Below are 13,167 nucleotides of genomic sequence, written 5' to 3'. Positions count from 1 at the left end.
AGGATGACAGCACAGCACACTCTTGGAACAAACCACAAGGAACATGCAGTCAGTCTGCTGCAGCGCCAGGTATCTTCAAGACATTTTAAAAATATATATTTTACCAGGGTGTTTCATTGAGATAAATCTATTTTTCAAAGGAGATCGGGACCAAGGTCCATCAGGCTGTCTGTCAATAGGACTGTGACATCAATGATATAGCTACAGCACAAACCTATCTTACAATAATCGGAGTAATCTCGGAAACCCAGAACAAAAATCAAGCATAATTGCGTCAGATGCTTGATGAAGTTCAGGAGGGAGACAATGTTGGAAAAGATACTCGGACCAAGAGCCGAAGCACCACGGTAGCTCCTCCAACCTCTCTGAAAGTCACGGACCTAGTATCCCCTTTTGAAAGATGTGAACACCTGCGAAATTGTGATTTGTCCAAATGATCAGTGACGACACCAAGAAGTTCCTTGTAAATCGTGGCAACCCACAGTCTGTCTATAATACCAGTTATGTTACATGTGTCTGTCCACGAGACATCACCCTTACAGATGAAGGATCTTAATTTGTGCTAGTTTGCTACAGCAGTAAAATAATCCTGCAGGAACAGGAAATGTTAATTATTATGTGGATTATAATCAATGGACATTTTTGTAGGGGTTGATACATTTTTCATCACGGCAAATCAAGTCTGAAATTTCAAAGTGAAAATGACAAACATTAGAAGCCTTTATAAAATACACTACACGTTCGCATTTCCTGCTGTGCAGGGAAAATTATTAGCAACAAAAGAGTGATCGAGTTAAGATCCTACATCTGTGCAGTGACGCCATGTTTCCTGCATGGGGCCTTGTAAAGTATACGGAGTGTGTGTGTGTTAACTGTGATAACGTTGTTGAATGATGACCATGATCATTGATCTGTTATTTAGAAACAAAGAGAGAAGGAAGAGGCTTTTACAGTGACCTACATGACTGATCCAATCGACTGTTATAAGTGGTTGACCTCGACCACATAATCTAATCAAAATCAAATCAATTGTATTTGTCATATGCGCCGAAGACAACAAGACCTTACCGTGAAACGCTTAGTTACAAGCCCGTAACCAACAATGCAGTTTTAAGAAAAATATGAGTTATGAAAAAGATTTACAAAAAAAACATTTTTAAATAAAAGAGCAACAATAAAATAACAATATCGAGGCTTTATACAGGGGGTACCGAGTCAATCTGCGGGGGCACCGGTTAGTCAAGGTAATTGATGAATCTGTACATGTAGGAAGAGGTAAAGTGACTATACATAGATAATAAACAGAGAGTAGCAGTAGTGTAAAAATGGGGGTTCAAAGCAAATACTCCGAGCAGCTATTTGGTTAGCTTTTCAGGAGTCTCATGGCTTGGGGGTAGAAGCTGTTAAGAAGCCTTTTGGACTTAGACTTGGCGGGCCGTTACCGCTTGCCGTACATACCTACACGTACGCTACGGTCACAAGACGCGGGCCTCCTAATTGTTCCTAGAATTTCTAAGCAAGCAGCTGGAGGCAGGGCTTTCTCCTATAGAGCTCCATTTTTATGGAATAGTCTGCCTACCCATGTGAGAGACACAGACTCAGTCTCAACCTTTAAGTTTTTACTGAAGACACATCTCTTCAGTAGGTCCTATGATTAAGTGTAGTCTGGCCCAGGGGTGTGAAGGTGAACGGAAAGGCTGGAGCAACGAACCGCCCTTGCTGTCTCTGCGTGGCCGGTTTCCCCTCTTTCCACTGGGATTCTCTGCCTCTACCCCTATTACGGGGGCTGAGTCACTGGCTTCTGGTGTTCTTCCATGCCGTTCCTGGGAGGGGTGCGTCACTTGAGTGGGTTGAGTCACTGACGTAGTCTTCCTGTCTGGGTTGGCGCCCCCCCTTGGGCTGTGCCGTGGCGGTGATCTTTGTGGGATATACTCGGCCTTGTCCCGGGATGGTATGTTGGTGGTTGGAGATATCCCTCCAGTGGTGTGGAGGCTGTGCTTTGGCAAAGTGGGTGGGGTTATATCCTACCTGTTTGGCCCTGTCCGGGGGTTTTATCAGATGGGGCCACAGTGTCTCCTGACCCCTCCTGTCTCAGCCTCCAGTATTTATGCTGCAGTAGTTTATGTGTCGGGGGGCTAGGGTCAGTCTGTCACATCTGGAGTATTTCTCTTGTCTTTTCCGGTGTCCTGTGTGAATTTAAATATGCTCTCTCTAATTCTCTCGTTCTCTTTCTTTCTTTCTCTCTCTCGGGAGCCCTAGGACCATGCCTCAGGACTACCTGGCTTGATGACTCCTTGCTGTCCCCAGTTCACCTGGCCGTGCTGCTGCTCCAGTTCCAACTGCTCTGCCTGCAGCTATGGAACCCTGACCTGTTCGCCGGACGTGCTACCTGTCCCAGACCTGCTGTCCCAGCCCTGCTGGAACCCTGACCTATTCACCGGATGTGCTACCTGTCCCAGACCTGCTGTTTTCAACTCTCTAGAGACAGCAGGAGCGGTAGAGATACTCTCAAAGATCGGCTATGAAAAAGCCAACTGACCCTTACTCTTGTGTTACTGACTTGTTGCACCCTCGACAACTACTATGATTATTATTATTGGACCATGCTGGTCATTTATGAACATTTGAACATCTAGGCCATGTGCTGTTATAATCTCCACCCGGCACAGCCAGAAGAGGACTGGCCACCCCTCATAGCCTGGTTCCTCTCTAGGTTTCTTCCTAGGTTTTGGCCTTTCTAGGGAGTTTTTCCTAGCCACCGTGCTTCTACACCTACATTGCTTGCTGTTTGGGGTTTTAGGCTGGGTTTCTCTACAGCTCTTTGAGATATCAGCTGATGTAAGAAGGGCTATATAAATAAATTTGATTTGATAGCAGGCAATGACTAGGGTGGCTGTAGTGCATTGCCATCAGAGGCCGAGCAGTTGCCATACCAGGTGGTGATGCAACCAGTCAGGATGTTCTCGATGGTGCAGCTGTAGAACTTTTTGAGGATCTGGGGAACCCATGCCAAATCTTTTCAGTCTCCGGAGGTGGAATAGGCATTGTCGTGCCCTCTTCACGACTGTCTTGGTGTGTTTGGACCTTGACAGTTCATTGGTGATGTGGACACCAAGGAACTTGAAGCTCTCAACCTGCTCCACTACAGCCCCGTCGATGAGAATGGGGGAGTGCTCTCCTTTGTCTTGATCATGCTGAGGGGGAGGTTGTTATCCTGGCACCACACGGCCAGGTCTCTGACCTCCCTATAGGCTGTCTCATCGTTGTCAGTGATCAGGCCTAACACTGTTGTGTCGTCGGCAAACTTAATGATGGTGTTGGAGTCTTGCTTGGCAATGCAGTCATGGGTGAACAGGGAGTACAGGAGGGAGGGGTCCTGTGTTGAGGATCAGCGTAGCAGATGTGATGTTACCTAACCTTACCACCTGGGGGCGGCCCGTCAGGAAGTCCAGGATCCAGTTGCAGAGGGAGGTGTTTAGTCCCAGGGTCCTTACCTTAGTGATGCGCTTTGAGGGTACTATGGTGTTGAACGCTGAGCTGTAGTCAATTAACAGCCTTCTCACGTAGGTGTTCCTTTTGTCCAGGTGGGAAAGGGCAGTGTGGAGTGCAATAGAGATTGCATCATATGTGGATCTGTTGGAGCGGTATGCAAATTGGAGTAGGTCTAGGGTTTATGGTGTTGATGTAAGCCATGACCAGCCTTTCAAAGCACTTAATGGCTGCAGACATGAGTGCTACAAGTCGGTAATCATTTAGGTTGGTTACCTTAGTGTTCTTAGGCAAAGGGACTATACTGGTCTGCTTGAAACATGTTGGTATTACAGACTCAGTCAGGGACAGGTTGAAAATGTCAGTGAAGACACTTGCCAGTTGGTCAGAGCATGCTTGGAGTACATGTCCTGGTAACCCGTCTGGCCTTGTGAATGTTGACCTGTTTAAAGGTCTTACTCACATCGGCTATGGAGAGCGTGATCACACAGTCGTCCGGAACAGCTGGTGCTCTCATGCATGCTTCAGTGTTGATTGCCTCAAAGTGGGCATTGAAGTCCTTTAGTTTGTCTGGTAAGCTCGTGTCACTGGGCAGATTGCGGCTGTGCTTCCCTTTGTCATCCATAACAGTTTGCAAGCCCTGCCACATCCGACGAGCGTCAGAGCCGGTGCAGTAGGATTAGTCCTGTACTGACGCTTTGCCTGTTTGATGGTTTGTCTGAGGGCATAGTGGGATTTCTCATAAGCGTCTGGGTTAGAGTCCAGCTCCTTGAAAGCGGCAGCTTTACCCTTTAGCTCTGTTAGGATGTTGCTTGTAATCCATGGGTTCTGGTTAGGGTATGTATGTACGGTCACTGTGGGGATGACGTCATGGATGGAGTGATGTGGTGTACTTCTCAATGCCATCGGAAGAATCTCGGGAACATATTCCAGTCTGTGCTAGCAAAACAGTCCTGTAGCATAGCATCCGCGCCATCTGACTACTTCCGTATTGAGCGAGTCACTGGTACTTTCTGCTTTAGTTTTTGCTTGTAGGCAGGAATCAGGAGGATAGAGTAATGGTCAGATTTGCCAAATGGAGGGCGAGGGAGAGCTTTGTACACGTCTCTGTGTGTGGATTAAAGGTGGTCTATAATTTTTTCCCTCTCGTTGCACATGTAACATGCTGGTAGAAATTAGGTAAATCGGATTTGTGTTTCCCTGCATTAAAGACCCCGGCCACTATGAGCGCCGCCTCCAATCAGGCTTCCAATCCAAGTGTGAAAAACCTAGAGGCATTTTAAAGTTTTGGCGGCAAAAAAAAAACAAAACAATATATCATACAGGTTTATTTGTCAACCCGAAACCGATCGAACCAAATTGTAAATTCTGTTTGTTTGGCTCTGCTCTGGAAAAACAAACCGCTCAAACCCTTCCAGCGCATATTCAAAATACATTTCCTTCCTCATTCCCTCCCTAATTCCCTCCCTCCATCCCTCACTCTCTCTCTGTCAGTGCCACAGTCCCAGTCCCTCATGGTGGGCCCAGATCAGGTTAGGGCCACCCCGGGCCGGATACACCACGGCCCAAATACATCCTGGGCCAGCGACCCAGTCTCACCAGGGGCTTTGGAGCCCTATGCTAACATCGTACGGCTAACACCGCTAGCCAATAATACTTGGAACCACACTGCCCAGATTAGCTCAGTTCTGAAGCATGCCCACTACCCAAAAAACTGCCATAAACTAAATGGCACACACCAACAAGCCCTCAGGGGAGAAAAGTGGGTTGTTAGATTCAGCATGTTTCCTGTGTATTTTTCGAAATAAGAGTGTTTGCTTTGATGTGCAGACCCGATGTGAAAGGGATCACGGTGTCATTACATGTGGTGGATAGATGCACGCAGGCATGCACACACACACACACACACGCACACACACACACACACACACACACACACACACACACACACACACACACACACACACACACACACACACACACACACACACACACACACACACACACAAACATACTGTTTGTCTGATGATAGATGAAGAGTCGGCAGAGAAGCCAGTGAGTTCTTTGATTTATTGACAGGAAGCTCTGCTCCTTCATAGGGGTTATCTACAAGCCAGAGTCACTTCCTCAACAGCAATTAGTGCCTTCTCTGTCACACACACTTAAGAAGAACCAGAAAGACTGGATTTCTTCTATAGGCTTTCAACGGGAGTGCAAACAAAAATATTCTAAAAGAAGATATCTCCATAGGCTTTAATGCGAGGGCAAACAAAGATATTCAAAAAAGAATATGTCTCCTCCATTTAAGTTTTTAATAGGAGAGCAAACAAAGATGTTATACAAGAAGATATCTTGTAGGCTTTCAATGAGTAGGCAAACAAAAAAATTCTAAAGTAAGATATCGACTACATAGGATTTCAATTGGAGGCCAAAGAAAGATATTCCCATAAAATATATCTAACACCATCCATCAATTTCACCTCAAAGGTCAGGGCTGATGGAGTGTTGACCTCTGTGTCACCCAGAAATGGCGTGATCTTTGAGTGGATAGATCAGTGTAATGTATTCAGGACTGTCACACACTCCACACACTCTCACCATACTCCCTTGTAAAGCAATAAGCATGCGCATGTGCACTTGCCTTTACAACCCTACCCCTCCATCACACACACACAGACACATTGAGCAAAGGTGGAGAATGCAAGGTGATGACTCCCTTGCCTTCCCAATAGCCCGGGACACACAGTAACCTATACATGACAGCAGCCAGGGTGTGTGTATGTGTGTGTGTGTGTGTGTGTGTGTGTGTCCATGGTGTTAAGGGCAGCGGCATCATGGGGTATATTTATCAACAGCGTGCCTCATCACATCCCTGTCTCTCTCCAAATGTTTCATTGGAATTTCCATTGGATGCCCATTTGGTCATTTGTCACACATTCAAGTCCATTCCCATTATCCTTCTGTGCCCCTTACATGGGACCTTACATGGGACCTTACATGGAACCCTACATGGAACCCTACATGGAACCTTACATGGGACCTTACATGGGACCTTACATGGAACCTTACATGGAACCTTAATGGAACCCTACATGGAACCCTACATGGAAACTTACATGGGACCTTACATGGGACCTTACATGGAACCTTACATGGGACCTTACATGGGACCTTACATGGGACCTTACATGGAACCCTACATGGGACCTTACATGGGACCTTACATGGAACCTTACATGGAACCTTACATGGAACCTTACATGGAACCTTACATGGAACCCTACATGGAACCTTACATGGAACCCTACATGGGACCTTACATGGGACCTTACATGGGACCTTACATGGGACCTTACATGGAACCCTACATGGAACCCTACATGGAACCCTACATGGAACCTTACATGGGACCTTACGTGGGACCTTACGTGGGACCTTACGTGGAACCCTACATGGGACCTTACATGGGACCTTACATGGGACCTTACATGGGACCTTACATGGGACCTTACATGGGACCTTACATGGAACCTTACATGGGACCTTACATGGGACCTTACATGGGACCTTACATGGGACCTTACATGGGACCCTACATGGGACCTTACATGGGACCTTACATGGGACCCTACATGGGACCTTACATGGGACCTTACATGGGACCTTACATGGGACCCTACATGGGACCTTACATGGGACCTTACATGGGACCTTACATGGGACCTTACATGGGACCCTACATGGGACCTTACATGGGACCTTACATGGGACCTTACATGGGACCTTACATGGGACCTTACATGGGACCCGGCATCCAGATAGATGAGCTTCTCTACTAGGTCTCACATGATTTCTCTGGGATGTGGCATTGCATAGTGCTATACTACTCCTTTATGACAATGGGTAAGCACTGACGCTTGGTATGCCATGATATGAGGAATGGGCTGGCTTAGTGAGGGATATTCTTTATTTATTTATTTTTATTTCACCTTTATTTAACCAGGTAGGCCAGTTGAGAACAAGTTCTCATTTACAACTGCAACTTGGCCAAGATAAAGCAAAGCAGTGCGACACAAACAACAACACAGAGTTACACTTGGAATAAACAAACATACAGTCAATAATACAATAGAAAAAGTCTATATACAGTGTGTGCAAATGAAGTAATATATGGTGTGTCATGGGGTGTTACGATGCTTCATATGAGCGACATAAGGAAGGTTGTGTCTCAACCTTCTACTACTGAGAAATGACAGTTGATATGACAAGGGAAGGGTGTGTCTTAGTGAGGGATATGACATTCATCGCGAGTCATAGGGTGTTACGATGCTTCATATGAGGGACATAAGGAGAGTTGTGTCTCTTACCCTTCTGGATTCTATTTCTTTCACGTAGAGAGGGAGCAGAAACTCCGAAACACCCTCTAGCCTGATCCCCTCTTTGGTTACACGAAGATTACCCATTCCATCCTGCGGGGAAAGAGAGTGGAAGAGAGAGGAGATTGAGAGTGAGGAAAGAGAGAGAGAGAGAGAGAGAGGAATGAGAGAGAGAGAGAGAGGAATGAGAGAGAGAGAGAGAGAAAGACAAAATTGAGAAAATAAGTCGAAACAGTGAAGCAGAGAAAACCAGTGTTAGTTCAGTCACCGTGAAGAAACCGTTTAGGAGAGGAGGGAGTGGAGAGAAAAACATCCAAAGGAAAAAAAGTTGTATTTTAATTCAATATTTGGATCATGTTCAACAACAAAGTACTGTATGTTTTCTGGGTTAGAAATGTCACATTACGCATAGGCACAGATGCACACACACACACACACACACACACACACACACACACACACACACACACACACACACACACACACACACACACACAACACTTGACCACCCCAAAGATAGAAACAAACAGGACTCAATGGGTTAAATCAGCCTTAGGACTGTTCCTAACACATGGTGATTAAGCAAGTCAAACAGGGAAACAGCTCCTCAATAAACTAACACACACCAGCCTGCAGTTCCTATAATACATACATTATTGCTTTACACACCCACACCCAACACACACACATGCATGAATACACACAACACACACACACATGCATGAATACACACAACACACACACACACACTCTCTTGCTGTACACCCACATCTCCTCACATACTGTACATCTGTTAGCTGCATGCAGGTGAAAAATCACATCTTTGAAAAGGGACACACACACACACACACACACACACACACACACACACACACACACATACGACTGCAGGTGACTACTCATATTAGTCAGGTCACAGTTGTAAATGAGAAGTTGTTCTCAACTGGCCGACCTGGTTAAATAAAGGTGAAAATAAAAAAAGATATATTATGCTTCTTTAATTAAAAGGAAGCGACACATTATGCAGAACTATCCATGGGTGGAACATGCTCAGGCAGGAGTACGGCCCCCCGTCAATCGTCAAAACATAAAGATGATTCCTGAATAATTCATAATGAATCATTAATGTGACGAGCCAACGCTGAGCTAAAGACCCCCGTTCTCTCGTCTAGCCCCGTCACCCCTGACAGTGTTTAGCGATGGTGGCGGCGTGCGAAGGCATGGGGCCTTGATTTGACGTGGCAGGTTGTAGACATTAACGTCTCTCTCGGGCAGGTTGGTGTTCAATCTGAGGGAACACAAAGGTCAGATAAAGAACAGGCCCCTTGGCTAGGCGCCGCGGCGCCGCTAACACACTAATGCCGTCTACCTGAGAGCCTTGCAGGTACGGAGAGAAAGAGAGAGAGAGGTTGAGGAAGAGAGCGAGAGAGAGCTACGCTAACCACATACCCAGCAGCCAAAGTCACTTCTATTAGCCTACCAGACACGCCGTAAATTACATTTCTCAGTCTGATTAGCGTGGCAGTGGCGGAGCTTAGTGGCGTCAGTGGTGGGAACACCGAAGGTATTCAGGAATCCTGGCGGGAAGCAGGCGACTTTAGGATAATGAAGCCACTCCTCCGGGATGTGAATGATGGTGAATTCTGTAGTAACAGAGGCCTGCACTCGGATAATGATGTCCTTCTCTGTTAAATTGGATTCCCATGTTGTGTTATAATGACATATTTCCCCATCCATGTCGTGTGTGAGAGTGTGTGTAAGCGTGATTGTCGACATGTCTGTCTGTGTGACTGTGTTCTGCCGAGTCCTTCAGTAGAAGTCAAGCTGATAATGTTGTATCGCCCAGCGCAGCGAGGTTAACTGGTGGAGTTGGCCATTAGGACTCACATCCCATCCCTGGCACAAGGTTATAGTGAACAGTATAATACTCCCTCCTCCACATGATGGATGGCCACTGAAAACATTCTCAGGGAAGGTTTTAATATTCTCTCTCGGCTACATTTTTCACTCAACCTTCCGTGCCAACAATGTTTAGAGAGAAAAGAAAAAAAGCTGGAGGGACGTATAGAAATTAACAAATGAGGAAACATAGATACGAGTTTGTTTGTATGCCCTCTCTGCCGGGAAAATCTTTTGACCTTTCAGAGCCAACGTAGAAGCAATGCCTTGTCAGGGTCTGAAATCAACGCATTGACTTTCATCAGAGTTCTTGGAGAGCTTCCTTGCGCATCACTTCCCCTTCGGGGACGCATCCTAAACATGGTCTTGTATTAGAATGTCAGCTCACGTTGACTCTGACCTACAATAAGAGCTATTCCACTTCTAAGGGGCTTCCGCTCTCCACACTGTAAAAACTGGCCCACGGGCTTAGTACATATTGCAAAAGTAAATCAATGATTTTTACTTAAAATAATAGATTTCTGGTTTTACTAACATTTTTGAATATAATACTTCATTTATATGTGTTGTAAAAGACTGGCATTTGCAAATAAAAATCCAAGGTAATATGCTGCAAAATTTGAACAAATATTTTGAAGTAACAACCAACAACTTAAAAATATGATATTCAATTTATCATTATTATGTTGGACTGACATGCTAGGTCTAGTTCTGAATTTAAATCGTGCTTGGAACAGCTCAACGGACCTCGCCTTGATCTTTCTCCTCTGGAATGGCCATGCAGCAGGTAAGGACCAAATTATAACTTGGAATGTAGCTTGGATTTGTCTACACATATTTGACGAAATCTAGTAGCCTAGTCTGTTATTTCTTCATTTTTTTCACTCAGGATGCTGACGACACCATGATCCGAGAGGACCTCGTTCAGCATGTGATGAAGGTGTTCACTGTGAAGGATCTGCATCGAAGGAGCAGAGGTCCTGGCTGGCATTCACAGTGTTACAGTCATGTACGTTGCTTATGGGCCTCATCTATGGCTTAAATCTAAGGTACTCCAAAGAACTGAAATATACCTTTGAGGTGTTCCAAAAGGTATTCCTGGAACTTGATGATCTCAGGACCTCCCCACGGGTCCAAGCTCTAAAGATGAAGTTACTGGTTTTCAGAGATATCTAAAGATATCTATGAGAACTCTCAAAGGGCCACTCACAAACTGTGGTCTAAACCCTCCTCAGTAAGCTGAACAGCTAGTTGCTAGGTAGTATAGGAGCTACAGTTTACATGATGCTCTTTGTCAGGTGAAGTCATAAGAGACATTGTTCATTCCTGTTTAAAAAACAGCTTTGTTTTAAAACTTATCCCATGTGCACTAGTGGATATCTGAGATTATTTGTCAGGTGCAAGTTATCTGGATGTAACTTTACCTAAGGAGGCAAGGTGGATATGCAGTCAGGTTTAAGGGAGAATTTGGCATATATTTTGTAACAAATATGAAATTTATGTTTTGAAAACCCATGTTTTGATTCATCTAAAACAGTTTGAATGAGGTTGTATTTGAGCTAAAGTTCATATTGTGCTTTGTGTAAAGTCTATTAAGACAAATCGTTCATTTACGTTCCTGTTAAAATATTGCTTTGTTGTTAAGGGGAACACAGACCACCAGAACATTCTTGCCAAACTGTACAAGATGTGAAGTTAAAGTGCTAATCCCAACTATCACCTAAACTTTATGCAGTTGTAAAGATCAAAAATTATTTGTTGTCAGGTGCAAGTTATCTAGATGTAACTTTACCTACGGAGGCAAGGTGGAGTTATACCCAGAATGCTTACAGATTACAAAATACAAATGCCTAAGGAATAGGGTTTAAGGGGCAATTTCTGATTGAAGTTTGAAGAAATGATAAAATGATAACATTTATTTTATTCAAAATAAATGTGTGGAAGTTTGAAGTTGAACACTGTTGTTTCTTTTTGCATATTCCCTTGTATAGAAATAATCTTTTTTTGTAAATTATCCCAAGTATATTGAGGTAAGTATTTGCATCAGCTTTTTAAGTATAGTTCTGAGTATATATTTGAGTAATTTAAATACATTTTACTAACCTGAGTACCATAAGTAATTGAGCAAAAAACATTTGTAGATAAAACATAGAATATCAATTACGATACTTAGTAAATTCAGCAAATTAAACGTACAATATTAGTTCTGTAACTGATTACATTAATGATATCAAACTTATAACATTAGTTCTAGGACTTGAAGGATTTAAGCAGGTCAACAACAAAAAAATTACATTCTGAAGCTGATAAAATGAAGTTGAATGAAAGGAATTTTTTAAATCCAGTTAGCGGTTTGCACTTCATATATTTGAGGTTGTAATACACTAAAAGCGAAGTATATTATACTTAAAAGATCCTCCTTGTTGGATTTACTTAAAAAGCTGATGCAAATAGTTACCTATATTTTTTAAGTAAAAGGGGCACAATATTGTTTACAGTGCAATGATTGGGATGAAAGAAAAGCTGTTCTGCTCTAGGACTGGAATACAAAACCTTCCCACAAACACACAACAAGAGAGACACACACTGGGGTTTATTGGAACGAATCAAATCCCTTTGCACTCGCCAGCGTGCGCGCACATGCAGTCTCTCTCTCTCTCTCTCTCAAAATGACGGGTAACCTCTAGAGGTCCAGGGGAAACCGTACTGAAGCCAAGGCATAATTTCAGTACCTAACTTAAAGCTCCTGAAAGCCTGCATGGTCCCCTTGTGGCGGGGCCTCAAGAAGCTTTGGATGGCCCTCCCTGAATGCTGATCTAACGCAGCACATTTCCTTACAGGACTATTTCAAATAAGGCCAGATAGTCTGTCTATGAGAGAAGTGTTATTAGTTCTATTACACTTTCACTCTCAAGTCCCCAGTGTCTTCAATATGTGGACCAAGTTCTATTACAGTCTCATGTCATACATGTAATGAAAATACAAAGGCTGAATACTTCTCATTAATTCACCTATATTGTATATTGATCGATCCTATTTTGCCCTCAACTCTGGATCTCGAAGCCAGCTCCACTGCAATTTTTCAATGTTCCTCTCTAATCAGGGCTGGGTTTAGGCCTGGGACACCAGGTGTGTGCGATGAATTACCAGTTAGAACAGAAAAGCAGCAAGCTCCAGACCTCCTAGGGTAAAAGTGTACCCCTGCTATATTGTACATAGGTGAATAAACTCAACTATGCCTCGGCTTCAGTACGGTTTCCCCTGGACCTTTAAAGACCATCAGTCATACACTCAGTAGGAGCGAACCCTATTGGTGAATAGGGTGGTGTACCTAAAAAACTGGCCAATGAGTGTGTATTGTATATAGGTGAATAAATGAGCTCTAACCCTCTGTTTCTCAAAC

The 13,167-nt window shown here is 44.1% G+C and overlaps 1 protein-coding gene across 2 annotated transcripts in view; it reads right to left on the bottom strand.

Moving 5' to 3' along the window:
- Window positions 1–13,167, bottom strand: part of LOC115191684 (zeta-sarcoglycan) — a 208,143-nt gene that overhangs the window by 93,160 nt on the left and 101,816 nt on the right. For both annotated transcript variants that reach the window (XM_029749529.1, XM_029749530.1), the window contains exon 3: window positions 7,857–7,958. In XM_029749529.1, the coding sequence (XP_029605389.1) occupies window positions 7,857–7,958 (102 nt within the window). The remainder of the gene's footprint in view (window positions 1–7,856; window positions 7,959–13,167) is intronic.

Source organism: Salmo trutta, chromosome 4 (assembly GCF_901001165.1).
Source record: "Salmo trutta chromosome 4, fSalTru1.1, whole genome shotgun sequence".
Lineage (NCBI taxonomy): Eukaryota > Metazoa > Chordata > Actinopteri > Salmoniformes > Salmonidae > Salmo > Salmo trutta.
This window is presented reverse-complemented; position numbering and strand designations above follow the sequence as displayed.